The sequence below is a fragment of the Lygodium microphyllum genome, chromosome 5 (assembly GCF_053477565.2).
Source record: "Lygodium microphyllum isolate KBCC chromosome 5, Lygodium_microphyllum_v1.1.10, whole genome shotgun sequence".
NCBI lineage: Eukaryota > Viridiplantae > Streptophyta > Polypodiopsida > Schizaeales > Lygodiaceae > Lygodium > Lygodium microphyllum.
This window is the reverse complement of record NC_141139.1, coordinates 116455504-116480503: the sequence shown is the minus strand read 5'-3', so window position 1 is coordinate 116480503 and position 25000 is coordinate 116455504. Positions and strand designations below refer to the sequence as shown.

General features: G+C 38.9%; 1 protein-coding gene across 4 annotated transcripts in view; it reads right to left on the bottom strand.

Moving 5' to 3' along the window:
• Positions 1–16626, bottom strand: part of LOC148036320 (kinesin-like protein KIN-7E, chloroplastic) — a 42290-nt gene extending 25664 nt beyond the window's left edge. For 2 of the 4 annotated variants that reach the window (XR_015690930.1, XM_087678315.1), the window contains exons 1-14: positions 15800–16626; positions 15615–15712; positions 7602–7691; positions 7429–7481; positions 7183–7248; positions 6437–6490; positions 6257–6316; positions 4589–4667; positions 4344–4411; positions 4182–4244; positions 3990–4094; positions 3791–3895; positions 3575–3682; positions 3260–3403 (exon numbers count right to left, since the gene is read on the bottom strand). Coding sequence is in view for 2 of the 4 variants with exons in the window: in XM_087678315.1 (XP_087534441.1) it covers positions 3260–3403; positions 3575–3682; positions 3791–3895; positions 3990–4094; positions 4182–4244; positions 4344–4411; positions 4589–4667; positions 6257–6316; positions 6437–6490; positions 7183–7248; positions 7429–7481; positions 7602–7691; positions 15615–15712; positions 15800–16137 (1431 nt within the window). In the remaining 2 variants the exon portion in view is untranslated. The remainder of the gene's footprint in view (positions 1–3259; positions 3404–3574; positions 3683–3790; positions 3896–3989; positions 4095–4181; positions 4245–4343; positions 4412–4588; positions 4668–6256; positions 6317–6436; positions 6491–7182; positions 7249–7428; positions 7482–7601; positions 7692–15614; positions 15713–15799) is intronic. The other 2 variants (XR_015690929.1, XM_087678314.1) reach the window with 1 other exon arrangement.
• Positions 16627–25000: the final 8374 nt, after the last annotated feature.

The window sequence follows — 25000 nt, the reverse complement described above, 5'->3', positions numbered from 1 at the left end:
GATCCACACTTCTTGTCACTCTTTTAGATGTCCCTACATCATCTTCATCTCTGTTTCGTTTCTCTTCCATAAATACATCCATATTTTGTACCTTTGCTAAATATACATACACTGAATATGCATCTACTGGTGATTCCCAACCAATTATATCACGAATGTCTTGCCATACATGAGACATTTCACTATCAGTAACTTTTCTCTTTTCAATTGCATGCAAAATATGTGTCCATATTACAACCTTTGGACCAACCATCACTTGGCCATGCATTCTATCCAACTGTAAACCAAAAGTAAAAGCATGTACAGACGCATAAGCATTTCGGACAACCAAGTCTTCCAACAACTTTTGCATACCTCCCTTTTCAAAATTCAAACCAAGAGACAATCCCGATTCTTGTACATAGATATTGCCATCTTTCCAAAAGATGAGCTCTCATGCCAAGGCCTCCTAATACGCAGCACAATCCTTTCTCTCATGCTACAAACTATCACACCACATACATCTTTTTCCTGGCTTAGAAACTACTAACCGTCCCCTTTCCACTTATCCTTTTTCATCCAATTTTGCGACCTTCAATTGAAGATCTCGCATACCTTTAGCCAATTCATCTAATACATCTTCCCTAACAGTGAGAACAGTAGGCACAACCATAAGTTTAACCACAAAAGTAGGTGGCTTATTGAATACATCAATTATTTTACCCGTAACAGTGAACAAGCTAGAGACATATAATCTTTCTCTTCTTCTATGTTTTTTCACAAGTACAGTTACAGCTTCCTTGACATGCCTCCACTCTGTTTTAAGACCTATCTCTATAGTCTGATCCTCTAACAAATCATCAAGCTTCTCTTAAAACTCAAGATCTGCTGCTTGTAGAAACAATTCAATTTTCTGACTTGCAAGAGCTTGTTATTCTGCAAGATCTAACTGCTTAAATCGACTTTCAAATTCTCTTAACAATTATGTAGCCACAAGACCCTTATTGAGTTGTAAAACCCACTCATGAAAAGTCTTGCGCGTAATCAAACTGGTATCTTCAATGTAAAATTCTTCCCTGAGTATCTTCTTGAAAGCTACCCAATCAACATTCTACATATACACTTCAATAATTCGTGCTTTCAACTCATGTACAGTGATCCGAACAAAATACTGACTCCATGCAAGTTGAGCCACTCCAAAGAATTCCATCTTTTGAGCATAAGTATGTACCTATGCAGATACATTTCTACCATTGAACAACTTCATCTCGCGCTTAACTGCTTGTAGAGCATTCATTACAACAGTTTCTGTTTGAGCAAAAGCATGTATCACATGTTATTGTTGTACTTACATAAGCATGTTCATATTCTACACTAACTACTGCAAAACTTCACTGAAAATTGTGTTCGAAGGTTCCCCTATCTTGTCTTTCCTTCAGACGACCTTTCACGTCACCGAGGATCAAAGATAGAAGGAAGTAGAGATAGAAGATGAAAGAAAAGAAAAAAAATAGACAAGATGTAAACACGATAAAGACAAAGCACAATGAATCGAATCAATGTGTATTGATAAAACCTGAAATCTCTTATCTGGCACTACTCAAATGCAATCTCTAAGCATTAGATCTCTTAAAGCTCCCTTGTAGACCAAAAACGCGCATCAAAACAACAACTTTCTCTCTGCAACTCGAAACCCAAATCTGATGGCTTCGTTGGCTCCGAAAGGGGAGTAAAACCCCAAGACACCTGACCCTGAATCTCTTGGTTCACTCATTTTTCTTCTAGTTCAAAGTATTGTTTGTTGCCTATCAACTGTGATCGCAACGTGCGCGATTTCGCCCATCTTTCTTCTTCATGAAAAATCCAAAACTGGCTGAAAAAACCACTTGCTTTTTGCATGCCATCCTATTCTAGAAGTTTTCCTAGCTTTTTAGAATATTTACAATAAATAATATCTAAAATATTAAAAATAAACTAAAATTGTTCAAAAATCTAGTATTTTTAAACCATCCATGCCACTGACGCTAGAATAATGACTCAGATGACATTGACTCTCTAGATCAATAAGAAAGTCGAATGACGATGCACTCTAGAGTTTTTCACACTGTCCACGTAGTGGCACGACAACGGGCTCACACACAGTGAAAAGAACAACTAATCACAAAATGACTGCTGTAGAAGGACAAAATCTCATCAAAGACAACCAAAAGAAGATCAACTACAAAGACTACAGCCAACAAGACCCAAAATGACAATCACCCAGCCTGCAGAGGCAATTAAAGCAGAAAATGCAGTTGCTGTTAGGAAAACACAGACAAATAGGCATTAAATTAAATGCAGTAGTTCTTAAATAAATGTATGCAAAAAATCAAAATGCTGACTGTTATAGACAAAACACAGGCAGCAGATGGCTGGAAACAGACCAATTTTGGTCAGAGAAAGGTTGTCTGGGCAGTAGCAAACACGGAAAGATCAGCAATTCGTAAGAGAAGGTGATGGCAAACCTACAGCAGCAGAAACAGCACCTCAGGAGACCAAACACAAATGTCTGATACCATGTGAAAAGCAGGTTTAGCAATGGAAGCGTGTGAATCTGCTATAATAGACTGCACAACACAAGAGAGACGAGAGATTGCAAAGAAAAGAAGAACACTGTGAAAGAGAACTCAGAATAATGCTCAAGAACTGGAATCCATATAGCAAGACAAGAGATGGTACAAATAAAACATGAATCATTGGCTGAGTTGGCACTGGTGCTGGCTCCCTCTTGTAGGTGTGTATCCACAAAGATAACTAAGGAGGAGGAAGCCCCAACCTATAAATAGGCTATATCCATGAAAAATTTGGCCAGCCCAAAAAATAATAAAATAATCAGGCTGGTCGGCCAGCAATAAATGCCAATAAATCTAGCACCTAAAACACACTAAATCACAACTGGAAAATAATGTGCCCAGCCTATTGATACACACAAACTCACACATGAACTAACTAATCTGCTAACATGTTCATATTTCATGAACATGCAAAGTGTTGGTGTTTCAAAGTAAGGCTCAAATAGCTTTCAAGCAGCTTCCAACTTGCATAATAGTTGAAGTTTGCATTGCATATGCAAGCACCATAACAAAAATGATTACAAACGAACATAATAGTCTAAAATGAGCACACTGGAAGTATCATAAATGTGATAATCTGGAAGCACCATATAATAACCTCCAATGTACAGCACATATTATTTGTGTGCTAACAACAGGATCTAAAGACAAACTTAAAGATTGCATACCTGTTGCTTTAGTGTTGCAAGATCTTCCTGATTCCCAATAAGGTATGGATTGTCAACAATTCCTCTCTTTAGTTGTTCCAATTCATGCTTCAGGTTTAGGATTTCTTTCTGGTATTTCTTTATCAGTGACTTTTCATCAATTATCTGGCGTGTATAAAAAGCAGACAGAAAACCTTATGTCAAAGGCAAGAACCCAAATCAGTTTTAAAAAATAAGTGAATTCAAGTAAAGACACGTAAGCTATCTCATATATTTTCCAACATTTACTTTGACTACCACATCTTGACAATGTCTGATGATTTTTCTGAATGATACCTTGTTTTGAGAGGCATGAATTTCCACATGTTTTGCTCTATGGGCGAATTTCAGAGTATTGTGAGTTTCTTCATTACTGCTGGAAGCTGGAGTCACAGTGCATATGAGCTGAAATACAATCAAATTCAGAAAACACGTCAAGATACTGATCTTAGCTTTGAACTCTGCATCACTAATATATAGGTAAATCATTAAAAAGGCAAGAGCTGAACATACCGATACGCGACCGTGCCCACTCAATGAGGACTGCAGCAACCTAGTCAATTTAGAATCCCTGTATGGTATATGTGTGGCTTTTCCATCTGTTAGCTTAGAAATAACCTGCGGTCAGTATCAAAGAGGAGTTAGAATTGCAGGACTCGCTTTTTAGATGCTATATATCAGCATCTGCTGAGGCTATAGACAGTGGCCTTACAGTTCCCAACGTCAACAAGCTTTTGTTGATGTAAGAACCCTCTTTGCGTCTCAGGCCTGTAGTTTCTGTTTTGGAGCTTTCAGACCCTGCTAGATCAATAAGATTCTGTAGAAAAAAACAGCCAGATTGGGACAACTAAGGTATGCTTCAGAATTCAAACCTCAGCAAGCAAACAAAAAGAAGAGGAGATACCAATTGGGAAAGAGTCACTTCTTCATCACTATAATTATCACCTCTTGGGCTGCTTTCAACTGTCTACAAACAATCACACATGAAAAAGTTCAGCTGCTTTATTCTTTAAAACCACAGGGAAAGCACAGAGAAGAGAAAAGATCGATTGCTACAGTTGCCTACCAATGTAAAAATTGTATGGCTGCGGCTACTCAGAAGGTTGAAATTGTTTGATCCCACATGGCGATGTTCTGATGCCAGTGACCATATTAGACACAACTCACTGCCTCAGTTCATATGCACCACAAGCAGAATAACTTTTTTTCCAGTCTATTTCTCTCATGCAGCATCTTTTTCCAATAAGCCGAAATGTCACAAGACATCATTTTTAATCATACTGGCTGACACAATGTGGATGTGATCATCACCTTCTCCCGTAGCAATCAAAGAGAGACAATGAGCAGGAGAGAGAACAACTTCCTCCTTGATTCCCTCAACATATGTTCCCTACAAACAGAAATTGCACATGGCCCTCAGCAAGCAAGTTTCATTAGTTGATTCTATATTTTACAAGTCATAGCGAGAAAAGGGTATTCTCAGGGGAATAAGCACCACACTATGATAGGATTATAACTCCAAAAAAAAAAAAAAGGGTAGGCACAAATAGCCAGCATGCAAAAATCAACCATAATGCACCAAAATCGCCTTTAAACGTTGCACCATACTTTTGGTAAATAGTTACATCATAAACGTCTGTGATGCTTCACCAGCTTGTTGCCTACTTACAAGCTCTCATTTACTTTTGACAAGTAGAAGATTTCACGAAAAGAAAAGGTTAAGGCAAGATAACCCTTCTTTCTGGCCATTTCTTCCTCAAATGTAAATTCCAAGCTAAATACATGTGTAGCAAATGGTTTCAAATCATATTCAGTTGAAGCATATCTTCCTAGCATGATCATCATCAATTTTTTTGGTACTTTTCTTTCAAGGAGAGCTGGTAATTGAAAACATTCAAGCTATTGCTATCCCTATGATGTAGACTGCAGTGCAACCATTTGGATGTTTAGTGGCCCAAACTCTAAAATCAAAACCAAGTCACCAAGGAACCACTCACTTGATCAAAATGATTTTCTTGGTACTTTTCCAATAGAGAATCTACTTACAAAAATAACAAAAACAAAATTGCAAACGACCACAACCACAACGAGAGCAGGTAATTGAAAGCATTTCAGCTATTGTTATCCCTATGATGTAGACTCTAATGCAACCATTTGGATGTTTAGTGTCCCAAATATGAAGATCAAAACCAAACACAAGTAACCAACCAATTAATGAAGGTAGCACTCAAAATCTTCATCATTTGATTTCATTAGAGGTTTCAAGCTTAAGAAAACCTACCAAGATCCTGGAGGAACATAATGTTCCTGTGATGGGGGGTTTTTTGTGTCCAACTTGATTCTTCTGTTTTGTTTTCAGTATTCTGATTTGTTTTCTTTCAAGGCTGAACTTCATAGCAATTAACTTAGTATGCCTTCTGTTTACATTTCAAATAACTCAACTGACTGTGCATGCCCTTGCGCATGTGCATCCATGAATAAACTGCACAGCTTGCTAATTTAAAAGAGACACCCTTTGCAATACCAAGTAATACAAGCCTCACAGCTGGTTCATTCATACTAATAACATGCTTTATACAGAAAATAACATGTGTTGTAAAAAGATTCGCATATAGTGTTATGTCATGACACACCAGGTCACACTGTTTTTGCTTGTCCTACAATCTAGCAGGTCCCTTTGGAAGGGTACATGATATGTTCCATCTTTAAAAAGGTTGAAACAGACATATAGATTTGATCTGATGAAGTCAAACCTCCATTCCCAAATTTTGTAATGCATTTAGCCAAGAATCATACTGCACAAAAGGTATCCTTCCACATGCAAGGTCATGGGTGGCTAAAACCCACTCAATTTCAGGCAAAGACGACAAGTGCCAGCATATCACAATGATTAGCAATAACCTGCATCTGCCTGCCCAAATTATTTCCAAAATATGCAAGCAGAAGAGTCTGAATTAAGCAGTAGAGGAATTTATAAACCTGTGCATCTTCGCGCACTCTGAGATTTTGACCTGCTGGATCTAAAAGGTCATTGATAACCTGAAGACATAAACAGCATCCCCCAAAAACCAGAAATAAGGGGAGATAAATTATGATGCAGACTGAGCAAGTGCTTAAAAGTAGAACTTATCTAGAAAATCAACAGACTAAATAGGCAACCTCATTGTAGATTTCAAGATAAGAGACTCGGAGAAGAAATTCCCGCCCTGGAGTCTGCAGGCAAAGAAACATTGGAGAACTAAGTCAGCTGCATTAAGAGACAGCCTGATTCTTGAACCCACAACTCTCATGAGCAAAATTCAATTTTATCACACTCATACCATGACTTGAAATATCCTATATTGGCCTTCATGGTATTTCAAAAGCAACACATCCCGTGACAAAAAGAAATTTAATCAGCACCATAACATGATCCTCATTGTGCATGTTACATTTTTCATGGGAAACAGTAATACCGCCCAAGTTACATTATCACTTTTCACTTCCTAAACCCATGTAGCAAGGACACAGATACAGTAATCATATATCCTCTCTCTTACCACTCTACTAAATCTAAACATAGGTCTACTAATCCACTAAGGAACTCTATGAAGTTTTTAAAATACATAAAGAATGAATTAAACTGTAAAAGCAGAGAAATAGCACTTTGAATGTGCAACAATCAAGTGACCCATAAGGTACATATTTTGATCAGGAAAAAAAAAAACTTAAATCATGGAAAACAGAAAAATCACACTTCCAAAGCAACAATGAAGCAATTTGCAAAGTGCATGTAATGATCAAGTGATAAAAATACCCTAGGTCTGTGAGATGACCCTTTGTACTTTTGAGGGAAAATATCAGTACGAGAGAAACCCATGCATTGAGGGTAGCTGTTAACTTGTATAAATCAGAACAACATATACCTCTTGAATAATACTGAAGACATCTTTCACTGCCAACGGAATGATTCCAGGAGACTTTTGATCACCCTGAAAAGACAAATCAGAACCATCTCATTTCAGAATGGGCACTCTATAAAACTAGTGGACCATTTGTGGCTTTCATGCAGGTGACAAGGATTACATGAAGCTTTAGCTTTAATCAAGAAAATCAAAAGACCAATATTTTATCAAAACAAGATCTCCTTAAACAAACTGCTGCAGACTTACATGCATGGTGTGAGTTTTGCCACTGCTGGTAACACCATAAGCAAAAACAGTACCTGCTCACATTTATAATTAGAAGCAAGTATAAGAGCTAGAACTCACATACATCAGAATCATGAATTCCACATGAGAGGAAAGACCAAAAGGCACAGGAAAATAAGACAAACATGGCCCACCGTTAATGCCTTCCATTGCACCACCGACCACATGCTGGGCAGCTGCATCATAGACATGTCTGGTAGTTGTGGCAGGACCAAAGACACGGTCTGCAAAACCAAGACAAATAAACCCATAACTGGTGCTTTCAACTTTCTGTCACACTATTCCAATGAGGCAAACAAAATAAGACAATATATATCTGGATTTTTACAAATGGCAACAGCTGAGCCCTGAATTCCAACAACCATAGAACCAGCCAATCCAACATCACATCTGCATGCTGAAGATACATACTGTAGAATGCAGCATGGCCCCCAAAGCCATCTATGTTGCTGCCACGTGCAATTTGAACAGTAAATAAGTCCTTTTCATGGACTTTGGTTCAAAGGTCCACCATACATATTGCCCCTTGCATCTAAAATGTTGGACCCTCAAGTCCCATGATTGCCACAGAACAAAAGACTAATTCACTATTTCTTCTGTCAATTTTGCAGGCAACTATCATCCTAGGTGCTTCTGTCAATTTTGCAGGCTTTGAGCTTTGATTCGCAATAGCTAACCTATTAGCATGATAGCAGAAACAACCAAATGGGAAAGGCAACCTAGACTCCCCTATTCTACAAGATGGCTACCTACCATCTACCTAGAGGCTGGGAGCAATTGGGTAGTGTCCTAGACCTGCAACAACCAACTCTACCCTCTAGGTGGCTAATCAAAGGAACACAACCCAACTTCAATAGCAACATCCGTCACAATAAACCTCCAACAGCAATAACATCCACATGCCCAACCCAACCTAAAGCCAGCCTTCAATAATCTAAGAGAGTAAAACACAAACTATCCCACAATAATTCAAAATTGCACAAAACAAAAAGCCAAATAACCCATAGGGCAGCTAGAATGCTCGTACTCAAAGATGCTAGAATAACCCATAGGATGGCTAGAATGCTCGTACTCAAAGATGCCCATCACTACATGGAATCCAAACCTAGGCACCCCTTGCAGTATTTTCTTCACTCAATGAAAGAGCTCAGAAACAAAAAGTTGACAGCCAAGCTGTCCCAAATCTATGCAGAACTGAACACAAAAATTTGGCTAGTCGCATCCAATCTCTACTCTTTCAAGAGGTTCAGAGAGCCTGTACTACAACTTGCTGCCCAGAATCTTCAACCAAGAACTCTTCACATCTTCTTTGTCTCTTCCCAAAACCAAAATCCTCTCTACAGTGAAGCACAAGCAAAAATGAAGGAAGATCACAACAAGATAGGTGGCAACCATGTCAACAACAAAAAGCAACCACTAGTGCCAACATGACAAGCCAAAACCCCATGTGTATCCCAACATAACAATGTGTAAACAATGTGTAGTACTTTGATGGTAGTGTGTCCAACAAATCGACCTACTCAAATGCCAAGTGGCAATAGAGGACAACATGTCCATTTGCTTTGCCAATCATGTCAAGCAAACCACCAAAAAACAGCAAAGGAAAAGTTTCAAAAACCACATCTTCATCAAAGATACAAACAAGGCTTTTTCAATTACTTTTCAAAAACTAGAATAAGATTTTTTTGCTGGAATCGGACTTTCAATATTCAATTTCACCATGTTAAAATACCATGTCATCATGCCACATCAGCATTACCACATCATGTCTAAATGCTGTCATCTTTGCAATCAAATGAAACATCTCAAAGTCCTCTTTCCCATCATGAATTTCTAATCCCCAAATTCCATCTTGACAAAATATCTATAATCCCACTCATCTTCCACACTATCCACTTATGCACAACACACAAAATCCTCTATAAATTGAGTCAATTTTGGGCATCCTTTCATCCCATGTAGGTCATTCATTGTCACCCTCAACCTACAGCCATCTCACTTCACATTGCTGCCCATACCTTTGACTTGGAGCTGCTGCCGTCACCAACTACTGCTACCGCCCAATCGGAGAACATCGCCATAAATGGAGGACCTAGCTGTCACCCAGCCTGCCACATCATCAGCTACCTTGCTGCCATCAGCCGACCTCATCATCTGCTGTGTTTTGGATTGCTGGAGCTGTGTTTTAGGCCGGAGCAAGCCACCTTCCTTGCTGTCATCAACATTAAGCAACCTGTTAACATCATCATCTCCATCAATTGATCTGTGTTTTTCTGTTGCAATCTTGTGTTTTTCAGCTACCCATCTGTAAGGCATCCATCCAGCTCCCAGGGTACTACTTCCTCTGCTGCCATCGACGTCATTGTCCAGCCTGCTGAATTGTTGTTGCATTTCAAGATCCATCTCAATTACAGCACACTCCTACAATATTCTCACACCGCTACCCCAACCCTTGAGACACAAAGATTTGAGGCCCCCTAACTACATCATTCATATTTTCATTCACTCGTTCTCATTCAGCATTCTACAGATTGCATTCTGTCTTGTAAGTTGTCACACATTTTGTGTTGCTCTATGTTTGTCATACCATTTATTTACACCCACCTCCCTGCCATATTAAGGTTAGACCCTAATCATCAGATCTAGGGTTTACAAACAAGGTTAAATGCAATACCTAATTGACTATTTGCCAAAATTATTGAAGACATAGCATATCCCCCTCAAGAAAAAGGGTAAAATCCTCATTTGCATCCGAGTGAAATAGGAATGTATCGACTAAGACACATAAGTACATGATTGACCATAAGATCCAACATAATACATTAGGCCTACGTGCAATGTCTTTCAGCCATACCTCAAGCTCTTACAATGTTGATAACCAAAGTATGATAGAGGAACTAGCGAACTCTTTGGACGCAATGTAAAAATTGCACCAAGCAACTTCTACAACTCATCAAAGCATGAGGGAGAAAGCAATCAAAGAACTATCCCCTTCTTGGCCATCAAGCAATGTCCCAAAAACCTACACTCTGTTAAACTTAAATAAGCTCTCTTGATGGTAGGCCCCAACCCAACAACTTTGAGACAAAGCCACAAAATCTAAGGTGAATCTACTAAATCACCATCTAAACCACTTCAACTATAGAAGAATAATCTACAAAACATCCCGAGATAGTGGCATGAAGCTCTATCTCGAATTCCTCTTTCCTCATGTGTCAAACAAGTGAAACAATCATCTGGCACGATATGGATATATCATCACATCAAAGTAACATGAAACTCTTACTTGTTCCTTTAGAACCTAAAGCAAAAGTCTTAAACCATGTGTCATCCCACACATGACTCGTATATGCATTTGCAAGCAACATGCTCCTCGAGATACTTTACCCACTCTTTCATGACCATCTTGTATAAATCACAACTAATGGCACATTGTTAGCATGTAAAAGTCCTCAACACATATCAACATACATCCACTTCATACTTTCTGCACATGACACATCCCTCTTCATTCTTTACCCACTTCTTACACAACCATTCAATGTGACCCCAAAACAATGATACATGATTGGATCTTGTTAAAGTACTTGATGCATCAAAACAACATATATTCACATGACATGATCGAGAATATTAGCTATGTATTCTTGATGGAACCCAAGATCCAATGGCACTTGGAGTATAATGATACCAAAGTATGACAACATATGTACAAACACAACAAGGAATGGACATCCAATCAAATTATCCATCCATATATCCATGAACAAAGTTATAAAAATTCCTTTCAACAATAATATGGGTACTTGGAAGCCTTGTGTCCTTTAAAGAGCCTTCAAGTGTTAGCTCAAGTTGCTACAAACTTTGAGTGAAACCAACCCATGCTGTATAAAAATATAACTCTCATTAAAACAAAGCACACCATACAAGAGGCATCATTGTAGTACATCTCCTACTTTGTAATAGCTCTCTCCATCTCAAATATGGATCCATAAACACTTTTCCGAATGATTGTAAGGTTGTACCAAACCATATGTCCTTCCATAGAACAAAAAATCTCGTGTACACTATGTGAGCTTTGTACATTTCATGCGTGTTAGGACACTTTATTAGTGTGCATTAGTAGGCACTTTCTAGGGCAACTAGGTGGTACATTTATGGCCTTTGGCAATTGCGATTTCAACTTGCTGACAGCTCCTCTCCATTGCACCACTCCTCACTATGTGCTACCACTCCTCCACTTATATCATGCACTTTGCATCCATTGCATTGCATTAAGTTAAAACAAGGGAGAGCAGAGGCATTGTTGATTGCCGTGCATGTATTCTAGGTGTATTGTAATGTTCATCTCATGCTTCTCTTTATGGATTCCATTGCTTATTCATTCTAGATTCTTGAGTCCATCTCCCAATAATCATTGTCAATGTTTGTGCTCGTATGTCAATCATCATTATATATTTTATTGTATTCATCAGCCATCATCTACTCCAATCATTGAGTGGATTACATTTCCTTAATTCCCATTTGGATTCCACTTACAGCCCCAAAAAAGCTGGGTGTCCTATATTTTGGGTGCTACCCTAGACAGTCCAATGCCTATAAACACGCCACATACATTCATCATCAAATACACACTTTTTCATTCATCACCTTGATTCTTCATGTTCTCTCTCCTACCCCTAGTGAATGCTTCTCACGGGAGTGGCTCAAGTGTTGCCAATTGGAGTTGTCCACTACCGCCCACCAACGCTGTCTTCTGGAGTTGCCACCATTATCAATTGGTTGTTGCCCAGCCTGCCACACTATCAAAGGTTGCTGCCCACCTGCGTTTTCATCTTCAGTGCAGATTTCTCCAATGTTTGCTGTCCAAACTGGCTGCCCTGCTCTTAGAGATCATCTAGATGCTAGTGCAATCATCAGTAGCACCTGCATTTTACAGCACAACAGGCCACCCTACTGTTTGACAATTATCTAGGGCTGATTTAGGTTGCTGATCACTGTTTTCTCTCAACCGGATCTGCATTTTGCTGGTCTGCTTGTTGCTGATTATTATATTCTTCATGTTGACAAACCCTAAGGACTATGCACTCCCTCTACTACAACTGTCCTTCCTTCTACAACATCTCCTTCAAGATCCTATTGCTCAGAGGACTACATTTTGCTCCCTTCACAATGCAAGGGAGCTTCAAGTGTCGCCACCTAATCAGCCAAGACAATGCAATCATCTTAGAGCTCAGCTCCATCGTATCAGCATGATTCAGTGTCCATCATTCTTCATGCATCTTCTTCTTCACTGTTTTTGAGTTTCTTTGTCTCACTATTTGCCGTACACTGTGCTTCTCCTTGCACACCCTACTATCTCTCGACATGGTATTAGAGCACACCGTTTGGTCTTCCAACAAGCTTTGAACATCTCATGGGAAATTAGGGCACTTTATAGAGCAATTGGGTGGCAGATTTATGGCCTTGAGCCAATTCTCTTTATGGATTCAATATATTCATTTTGAGTTCTAGTGTTCATCTCTCATCATTCTTTGTGTCAATTTGCATAAATTTGACACTTCCATAAAATTGCAAATTCTCACAACCTATCCCCTCTAGAAACTTACGGCTTGTTTCTAAGTCGAACTTGTCCCCTTTTGACACCTGGGTCATGTTTTCCTAAGGAACCCAAAAGTATGCCATCATAAAATGGTGTCAAAATAGAGTTGTGTTCCACAATGATAGCATGCCCTTTGGCCCATAACACAAAGAAAGAAAGAGAGAAAAGATGACAAATCAACCCCAGATATGCATAAGTTCAAGACAAAGAGGAAGAACACAATCTCTTCTGAACATCATAGAGTCCTTTTTTTCTTGATCTCTTGTACCCCAATCTCTTTCCTAAAGTAGTCCATACATCTCACTTTCTAATATGCTTAAATTCTTGAGACTTTGTAACTCTAGCTCACACCCTGGAGAAAGTTGATGAAGTCCCAACAACAAAATAATGAAACAACCTTCAATAGCTTAAAGGTCAATAAATTACAAATCTATCGCACACAACAATTAAAAACTATTGAAATCAAAAACCCAAAGAACACATGATCCAGAATGCTCTTGCATAGAGACACCACCACCAAGTTGGTCCTAAATTTTGGTACCCTTTGTAGTAATCTCTTTCATTCGTGGAAAGAGCTTGGATGCAAAAAGTTGGCATCCAAGCTATCCAAAATCTATGAAGAAACTAGCACAACAACCCAACCAATCACTTCCAATCTCTACTAAGAGTGGCTACCCATCCTCCCAAGAGGTTAAAAGTGTCTATACCATAGCCTACTACCTAGAACATTCGACCAAGGACTCTTCAAAGAGACTTTTTTTGTCTCTTCTCCCTTTCTACTAACCCCTACTCTCAGCAAAAACTAGAATCCTCTCTAGAGTCTATAGCAATGTGTAGCACACAACTTACAATCGATGAAATGTCTTGTGGCACTCTTTCCAACCATGAGGTCAAATTTCAAGCAACAAAGAGCTCAAAATTTCTATGCAATGACCCAAATTTAGCAAATATAATTTATTTCTTTTTTGGCCTATAAAGGGAGGGTGTGATATAACTTGTACTCACAAATTCTTACTAGGGAGAGAGGGATCCCATGGAGTAAGTGAGCTAGCACTCCACCATTCTACCCTTGATTATCATAGTGCATCTTTGTTCCCATACACTTTATTGCATTACATTTACAATTCATGTGCATTTTTGTTTTCCTCTTTCAACTACATGCTATACTTCTAAAAATGGTATCTGCTATCAAAGCCAAAGTTGGCGAGTTGTGTATTGTTGCACATTGACTAGGCAATTATTGGTTTTGGCATCACTCCTATGTGCCACCATGGAGATACAAGAGGACAACTTCAAACAATTTCTCAATACTAGCAAGTCTCTCAAATTTGTCTATTGCTTCTATGTGTGACATATTTTTTTATCCTTTAAAACGATCCATCATCCTCAACAACTAGGTTTTCTTATGCCTCAGTCTACAATCACCAATATCTTTTATCACTTTTGTGTCCCATTTAAGAGGTGTTGTCATGCTCAACAACTAGATTCTCTTGAACTACTAAATTGTTTGTTCATGTGTTTAGATAGGATACTCTAGTAATCTAGCAAAGCTTCAACATAATAAGCTTATCACCATTGGCTTAACCTTTCTTTCAACTACTTGGGTAAAAGATTGAATATGCTATGAAGTTTCTAGCAACTTCAACTTATAAGCCATAAAACCTACCTTGCTTGAGTATCATGAATGAAGCACAAACCTAGGGAGTGACTTTGGCACTATCTTTACAAACTGAGAGTTGTTTGGAGCTTTTGAATAAACTTTTCTCCTCTTCAAAGAAGACGTATCTTTGATCTTTTTCAACACAATAGATTCCCTTTAGTGTTTTTGAGCTTAACAGTCAAGCTATAGCACTTTGCATCTTTCAACCAAACAAATGGGAAAATGCCTGTCTTGAAACATCTTCAGTTTTTGCAAGCAAATTCTGGCAAAAATATGCTCTTCCCCACCAACTTCCTTATTGCTTACGTAAGCTCTAACATATTTTCTGGGATCTACTTGACCTGCAACATTAGGTCATTGCTTTGTGCATGATCAATTGTGCTCACACTCAATGTAGACTGTAATGTTTTCAAATTTGCTCTGAAAAAGTGCTAAGCTTTTCGTGTTTACACTAAATATAATGGTGGGCTGGCCATGCAATTGAAAGAGGTTCTTTATAAAGAGCCCAACCAACTTCAGGATCTTTATGTTGACCTGATGTTGGCAGCTAGAATAGCATCATAGAGAAATTGGACCAAAGTAGTGCACCACTCTACAATATGATTGTACGCAAGTGGCACATTCAACAAATTTTCAAAGGGACACTAAGATCGATAATGTAATGCTTGTCAGCTCTGATTCCAACATGAATTCATGATCCACCAAAGAAAAATCCCGCTTGGATATATATCAATCTATGTAGCTACCTGGCAGTGGTTTTTTTATGGGAGGAATTGCAAACAAAGAGCATGGGAATCCATCCAAGCAACCATCCATTGCACCCGGCACTTAGAGATGTGTTCACTGAAGCTAATTCAAATGCAGAATGTCGTGTGAATGTCCTACCAAAGGCATAGGCAGTGGCTGCATTGAACTCGCTGCGGACTGTAGTATCACCATCTGCATACCACGCAACTTCATCCCCTTTCTGAATTTCCCTTGAGCTGGAGCACAGTGGGAAACCAAAGTTACCACATTGTGCATGACATTGAACCCACCGCATCCAGCGTGTGAAGCTGGAATGTGCTCACCTGAGAGGCCGGAAGCGGACCGTGACAGTGACATTCTCCTTGGACCTGCTGACAAGATTGTCCATCCTCTCAGAGGTAGGGGTATTGGGGCTTGCAGAGCCAACCGAAGAATTGGAGCTCAGATGAAGCTTTTGAGGGGTAGGAGGGGTAGGTGGTGGAAGTGCTCTGCCCCTGCCAGGAGTCGAGGAGCGCCCTGCGACAAACGAAGGAGTTCTGGAGTTGGAGCTAGATCCGAAGGAAGCTGTGGGGGCCGGCGATTGTCCTGGAAGCTTTCCATTGACGGAGGCTGGCTTGCGGAACCGGAAGGGCGAGATGGTTCTCGGTTTGGAAGCCGACATTGGAGGCAGGGAGCCGAATTTCGCATGGGGCTCCCTGTGCTGAGCCGGGGGGAGGGGGGGAAGGGGCACCAGGAGGAATCGTGGGGAACGGGCGAGGGAGGGGGGAATGCAGGATGATAGGGTGGGAGGAAATGGATGGATCTATCTGTTTGGGGGTCAGCTGTAGCTGGGGCTGGAACCGGGGCTGAAGCTGGAGTAGTGGGCTGATGACAGGGCTGTGAGATCAAGGGGGAGTTACACTAGGGTTTGTTTCAGGGAGGAGAGGAAAGGAAGAGCAGTGGCACAGAGGGATAGACAGACACAGAGTCACGAGAGAGAGAGAGAGAGAGAGAGAGAGAGGAGAAAAAGGGAGACTTTTGCCGTTGTTTGTTTTTGCTTTTGCTTCTGTCACGAGCTTACACGGCGGCCTTGCCAGAAGGCGGGAGTGCAGGACTGTTTCAATCCTCCTATAAAACCCCTCCGTTTTCGTTTTGAAAAAGTAAGACTATTTTCTCCTAAGTTCCATTGACGGCTCCGACTCAGAGAGAGAGAGAGTGTGTGTGTGTGTGTGTGTGTGTTTTTTTTGAAACACCCTAGGCTCTAGCCTCCAGTATCCTAGATGCCTACCTGATTAGGGTCCCCTTACACCCTCATTTCAACCATCCTCTTCCACTCTCATCAAACCTCTTTAATTCAAATGTGCTACCATCTAGCATGGTGAAGGTCTCTCCATGATCCTTGCAGTACCTCTCCCTCCCAATTTTTTCGAGAGTAATTATGGGCAAAGAACAAAGGGGCAACCTTAGCAAACTACCCTCCTCAATTTCAAAGGGTGAAGACACCCATCCACTAGCACACACAAAAGCTGATGCATTCCAAAGGGTGAAGGCACTTGGAAATCATGGCGTTTAGTTTAAGAGGAATTCTAGCTCAATGAGACAAAGAGCTTTACTGGCTTGTAGAACTCTTCGGCAAAAAAAGGAATGAGTGGCCCACGTCACACATACTGAGAGAAGGCCCTCCCTTAAGTTTCGGGTATCATAGGCTAGAGTAAACATGTACTAGGTAAGGAGCAAGAAAGGCTTGAAGAAACCAAGCTTGGGATTTATAACCAAGCTACAACTTAGCCGACGAGTAAATGCCCTAATGACTTTGTAGGGGTATGGAAGAGGAAAGCTAAATGCACATGGAAGGCCACTCCCTCACAATGCCTAAACTTGAGGCTATGGCAAGTCCTGCTTAAGAAGCTGCCGATAAAAATCGCATAGGGAAATTCAAAGAAGTCAGTCGGCTATGCTTAATTTGCAGAAGGAAGGAAGAGGACATCCCCCACGTTTTCTAGGAATGCCCACCAATTCACAAAGCATGGAAGAAGATGGAGAAGATTATGTTTCACCTCAAATTCCATAGCCCATGTCTATGAGATTGCCTCAAAAGCCTTCAGTAGGATGTGGCATTTTGTTTACCTCTCTTTTGTCTAGTTGTAAGGGCTAACTAAAGCCCTAAACTCTCTCTTGGTGGAGGTTGTACATCTCTATTCTTGTAAAAATAAATCTTTTTTCATTGTCGCTTTTTTTTTTAATAAATAAACGTGAGTCCTTATCATTCCAACAAGTGCTTGACCATAGCCTATTTATTTCAACCTATTGTGATAAATGCCCATCTCACCCTATCACAAGCCTTTTCAAAATCCAAATTTATGATAACAAAGTCCTTGTTAAGACTAATTGCATAACTCATTGATCATATGTCAAGGATTGCACCATGAAATCTTCTCCCCTTCGCAAGCACTCATTACATTAGGTGTAGAGCCTTGCTCAACAATAACTTGATTCTCAAAGCCGTGGGCCTTTGCAGTTATTTGGTACATTGTATTCAACATTGTTAATAGTCATGAATGCAATAGTCTCCTTTTGTTCAAGGCCTTTGGATTTAGTTTGAAGTCTCTTCTTTTGTGTCTAACCTAGTGTTATATTTACATGACTTACGACACATGGGCTCCATTGCACCGGTGCATGCACTTACTCGACTGCTCGATGAACTTCAATTCATGTGTTTCTTTACCTGTTATTAGCGTTACCATTCATATTTAGACATGTAAAAGTGCCAACTGGGATTGGTCTTAAGATTATGGATGTTCTCATCCTCTTGGCACTTCAATGACAAAGCTTAAATTTCCAAAAATTTATCCTATTTTTTGTTAATAAACCTAACACAAAGCTAAGGAGGAACTCGTACACTTAGAATGTAACAAAGGACTAGGGCTTCTCTTTAAGACCCCACCCTTGTCTTTGATCATATTGCACTCCTCCTACACATAAAGTAACATTACTTGTATGAGTGGCCCCTCTAACACCCCTTTGCTTGTGACATTGCCTACCTCATTTCCCTCCACTTTTGAATTCAACCTCATACCAAAAGGTGCATAAAGCTTCACTTGCGTACCATAAAGAATTGCTCTTTATGTCCCACTTACAACCAATCTTCAAAAACAAGAATTTGAGTATGGAGTTCATATTTTACACCATGCTTCTCTAAATTATTCTACTTACTTGAAGTGTAGTAAATAATTAGTAACCTAAAATTGATAGTTGGGCTTACATTCATGTGGAAGTAGTCACATTGAAGCAATATATGCATTATAATAATAAGTCGCATTACTCCTTGCACGAGATAATGCATTAACCTTCAAAAGCTCTAACTTCTTTACGAGTGTTACTTTGCAAATACAATCTACATGTCTAATAATATATAGTCTCACTCACATAAGCAATTGCAAAGCTTCAATCATGTGATTACAAGTTGTACCCACAACTTGTATTTATAATTGATCATGTCCCCATGCATCATGCATAGCAAGGTCAGACAAGTAATTGTGACTTTGAATGATACATCACACTAGGCCAAAAGGTCATTCATGCATCTCTCTTTACTCATTTTCTTTATGTCTATCTAATTATGTGAAGCACACATGTTTCATTATAGAGTCCTTTTTGCTCGTGCTTGGAGTATACAAGTTTGCAACAAAATAAAATGCACAAGTTTTCATTTTCAAATTGAATAAACACAAGATAATTAATGCTTATCGAAATATCAAAGATAAAAAAGGACGTCATGGACATCTATGCTTATTCAAAATTAGAAGGAAAATGACATCATGGTTCACATATTCTCCAGGTACAGTATTTCTTGGATGGCATTAATATGGAATCAATAAGGAGTAACCCCCCCGCAAAAAACTCTTTACCCACTTAGATAATAATTCTTCAAATCTTAAGGATTCAAGTAACTTGACTTTCAATCCATAATGCACCATGAGTAATAGCTTGTAGTACAATGTAGAATGTCGTGGCTCAAACATTAATGACTCCTTGTTTTTAATTTGAGCAAAAAATGGAACTACAACCTGGAAATTATATGGTTGACAATGCATGTAGTTGGGCTATTACTTGCATGAAACCATTAAATTTTATGACCACTTTAGTACAGTAGTTAGCGTACCTTGATCGATTACCAAGAAACTTGGTCCAATGTGCATCAACCAAAGTCATGATGTCTTTCGTGTACACATGCATCATCCAATTCAAGAGAATGTGTAGAAAATTCAAACTTTTGTAAAAATTTCTTATACTTATCAATATGTTAACCCTTCAATGACAAAACATATATCTTAATGCTCCTTCTAAGTGTATATTATGTCTATAACATGCCAATACATGTAGCTCAAGTGCTTTTTTACATATAGATTGTAACCTTCTAATTCTTGTCAATGAGAATGTACATAAATAAACACACAAACATAAATGCATACACGCTCACAAGTCACAAGAAGTATACTACAATGTGATGCAGCTAAATAATAGACATAGTATTATTTGGATAAAGGTGAATAAAGTAAATAAATAATTCCTTCTTGTGGCACGCTACATTGTATTGAAATTTTGTAATAGTGTAGGACAATGTTGGTTCCCTCATCTCCACGAGATTACAAGTTAAGAAACAACAATAAGCTAATAAGGAAGGCCATGCATATGCAATGCATGTGCACACGTAATAAACATATAACCACGCACATAGAGAGATGCATGCATTTGTGTGCGCGTGTGCGCGTGTGCATGTGCATGCGTGCGTGCGTGTGCACACATACATTCATTTTTTGTGATCGTATATTGCATGATCTAGAGTAACACTTTACACCGCACAAGAACTAAAATAATTAGGCAACACAATTTTTGGACTTTACACACCTCTATTTAATTTCTTCAAACAAAGATGGCCTTCTACGAAGGTATCTCCGTGCATGCGTGCGTGCGTGTGTGTGTGTGTGTGTGTGTGTGCATGTGCACACATACATTCATTTTTTGTGATCATATATTGCATGATCTAGAGTAACACTTTACACCACACAAGAACTAAAATGATTAGGCAACACAATATTTGGACTTTACACACCTCTATTTAATTTCTTTGGACAAAGATGGCCTTCTAGGATGGTATCTCCCTATGACTCACGTAGATGGGCTCATCATCTTGCCTTTACATATGGATATTCACCAATCACATGGCATGAGATTTGTGATTGGCCAAAATTTACCTCTTCCCATTAGCTTTAAGTTGAGGCACAAAGTATGGCAATGGACAATAGCCCATAAGGGCAAGATATGTCAAGTTTGCCACATAGAGGTTGAGACAAGCAAGTGTTATGCATATTTGGTGTCCAATTTATTATGAGATTGCAATAGTTTCTATCATCTCTTTCTTGAGTTAGGGAATTTTTGAAATGTCAATCAATGCCTTGGGATCTTCCCAGTAGAGTTACCCAATCACGGGGAGCAATTGGCTTAGCATAATTGGCTCATATAAACTTATTATTGGAGTGAGATAGAGGATGAGGATAAAACTACAAGTTTGCTGGGAAAGCTGGGGTGCATGGCATTATACTATCGTACATGCAAAGCAAGCAAGTAGGCGAGGACAGACTTAGCACACACGGCATTTAGCCAAGGTACAAAGGGTAGACAAGGATGGGAACACACTTTCTAGAGATAAAGTTGTCGATTTGTATATTGTGGCCAAGGCGTTCTTCCAATGTGCAAAATATTAGCAAGTCAATGAAGGAAGCTCTAATTTTACTACTACTTGTGTGCTAAATTTTTTTCATGGGTAGAGTCCCTTTGGATGATTTCAATAGGTGGTTCATTAATACCTTTTGAGTTCACTGCTCACTACTATCAAGTTTGTTGGTAAGGGTTTTTACTAAGTGATGCTTGGCTTGCAGTAACAAGAAGAAGACTGGGTTCTCTCCTGTGTAGTGGGTTTCAAGGGAAACTTAGTCTATTGTCTCTTGCGGTTTGCAAAAAGCGTCTCACTTGAGAATGACTTGCTTATGGAATGTCCCATATGGATGTCTTTCCCCAAATTGCACATGTGAGATTTGCTAGAAATCCAAAGCATTACTTCATCTCTCAGTAGTGATTTCTTTATTACTTCCACCCTCGACCTATAGGAGAGAGGAAAACTTGTACCTTATGGTGCAAATAACATAACAATAGAGGCTTTGAGGTCATTTGCAAGGTTAAATCTTTGTCCTTCCACAATGCACGTTATCTATGCCATAAAATTGGACAATTTACCACAACCTTTTTGGGTAGGTTACAGGGTCATGTGGCTAATAGGAAAGATAGTGTTAATAAGGAAGTTGGGAAACAAAAAGGAAGCATGCTTTCTAAGGTATAATCTCATTTGATGGAAAAGTATTACAAAAGTTCAAAAGTCTATAGAGAAGGAGAAAGCCAAGAATAAGGGTGTGAAGGGCAAAGTTGACACAAAATAGCTAAAAGGCATAGAGAAGTCAAGCTAATAAAGTAAATACGAATCATGAAAGTATTTTGATAGTAGCACCAAAGTGGAGGGGTGTGTTTTTTTGGCAAGCTTGCTGAGGAGAGCTTTTTGTTAAGAAACATGGTAGAGCACAAGAAAGATAGGAGATTAAGGAGGGAAGAAGAAGAGCGAAAATGAGACCATAATGAAATGGAGAAGAATTTGATTGATATGATGGTTGTAAGTACATTGTCTTATAGGTTTCCAACTTGGACATACACCACACTCTTTGCTTACGGGACTTAGTTACATGTGCTATAACTTCACCTAAGGATGTAGGTTGCCACCCCTGAATTCTTGTAGGCCTTTAGCTCATGCAGTTTCAAACAAAGTGTAGGAATTTCAGAAGAGAGTTTCAGTAGATCCTTCAAAGTTTGTTTCCTTTACAAAAATTGCCTTCTTGCCCCAACATTCTTGGAGTGTCCAAACTTGTTGTAGTTTTTGCAGCTTGGTTTCCTTTGTTCCAATAGTCGCTCTTTTTTGTGCCCATTTCTCCCGCAAACCTTGCAAACAATTTTTGAAGAAAAACCTTTGCTACAAAGTGCAATTACTACTACAGGGAATCAGTGCAAGATCTTAGGCTTTCTCCTTAAGTTTTCCTTCTTCATCATATAAGGTAGCTTCAACTATAGTGAGTTTTCTATTGCGTACATTTCTTAATGTTGCTATCACTTGCTCATAACCTCTATTAGGTTTATCCATACTATTGAGTAGCATAGCAATGCCTTCATATTCTTCAATATCTTTGTCTATTGAAGATAGCTATACTTTCAAGCTTTTAAACTTGTTTTTCCAATGATGTTAGCGAATCATATCGGTTTAGATCAAGCCAAAAAAATTCAATTAATAGATTGATTTTAGAGTTCATTGCTTGAGAGTCAAATATCTTATCGAGCTCGTCCTATGCCTCATTTGCACTTTAAAATCATGAAATGCGGTGCAGGTTATCATCATATAAGCCTCGAGTTATTGTCCCCAGAGCTTTATTATTTTTCATCTTCCATGTTGGTTCATTAGGATCTTCAAGATCTTCAAAAAATTCCCAAAGGTATTTCCTCATCAAATGATACATAGTTTTCATTTTCCAAGCATGAAACTCATTGCCGTTGAAATTTTCCACTACTTTGATTTCAGACATACTGGGAATGGAGAGGTTTTACTGGTGACTCGCACAACAATGTCTAATTTACAAACAGGGAAGATGATATTTTTGGAGATTATAAGAGAGTTTGATTAATGAGGAAACTTGCATACAAATAACTCTTTATGCTTTTATGATTCTCGGGCATGAACTATCTTTAAGAGAATCGATTTTTGGAAATAACTCGAGTATGAATGCAAATTGCAATGTGAATGGGCTTTAATAAAAACTTGTTTGGAACATCATAGTGTGAATGGTGATAAGTGAAAAACTAGTTTGTGGAGAAGGCAATGTGAAAGAGATTTTATGTTTTAAGGTTTAAAACATTGGTAACTAAGCTTCTTTATCTTTAAAAAATCTTATCCTCTCAAAATGAAGGCAGTGACCATTTTTTGAACTCCATATCTTGAATGGCATCAAGCTGATGCCAAGAGGCATATTCCATGGTGGATTCCATGAGACCATGGTGGATTCCGTGAGATTTTGCGGTGGATTTCGTAAAGCTATATTTATTTGCTGGGACTCATATACAAGGTGGATTCCTTGTGTGAGAAGTTGACAGTGATGCTTGTTCTTTTTGAGCGTCATGTTAACTTAATGTGCACGTGGGTGACTCCACAACCGATGATTTCACAAAATACATATTTAAATTAATATACGTTTATGAGTTTAGAGTGCACTCATATTAAATTAAGGTTAGGACATAGTTCCAACCTATTTATTTATTTTGTAACTGAAGACTGCTTGGTATTCACTATTGTTTGTTTATTTTATTTATAAACAATTGTGAATGTTTCAGTTGATGTGGGCACCCGCTGCAGTGTACGGATGTGCGAGTACTATTAGTGTAATTAATACATGGGTGGCTAGGCATATGCACCTTTACCCCTAAGAACCTCCAAGCACTTAAAGGAAAATGTGCCCCTAGTGAGGAAAAAATAAGAAAAAAGTGACAAAGTAAAAATGTACATAAGTACAATAGGATAGGGAAAGACCTCATCATCCAATGGTCATCAACTTCCTAAGGAAGGCAAAACACTCCGCTGAGAGACTTTTAGTGAGTAGATCTATAGGATTTTGGTTAGTTGAGATCTTGACAAGATAAATGGACTTGTCCTCAATGACCTCTCGAATAAAGTGCAAGATAAAGTAGTAACGCACCTCAATGGAAGACTGGATTCGTGACCAATTAAATAGCACGCATAGAATTTTAATGTTGTATAGGAACCACATAAGTGCTGCCAAGGTTTGCTACCAGACATCCTAATTAGAGAGCAAGCCTCAATAGCTACAACATACTCTATATCTATAGTAGTAGATAAGGCTGTGCATTTCTGTACCTTGGACATATAAGAAACAACACCTCTAGCAAAGCTGAAGACATAGCCAAAGGTGGACTTTCTACTGTCTAAATGTCTTGCACAATCAGAGTTAATGTATCCCATGACTCTTATATCCTGGCCACCATAACAGATGCATATAGCTATTGTGTCCTTTAGGTACCTTATGATACCCTTGATAGCATCCCAATGCCATCTACTAGGTGTAGCCATATAGCATACCACAACCTCCACTACAAATGCTATGTCAAGATGAGTGGATATCATGGCATACATCAAATTGTCCGCTATGGATGCCATGTGAGTAGTGATTAAGAACAAGTCTCACTCACAGCCCGATAACGAGACGTTAAGGAGTGCTGGTTGGGGAAATTGACTTTTTTCGATGCATAAAACAACATAAAAAAATTTATTGTGTTGACAAATACTACGAACTACACGCCAAATAATCAATGCCTCTCATAGCTCAAAATAACTTTAAAAAACGAATGCAGGTAGAGCATCACTTTAACTCAAATTTCAA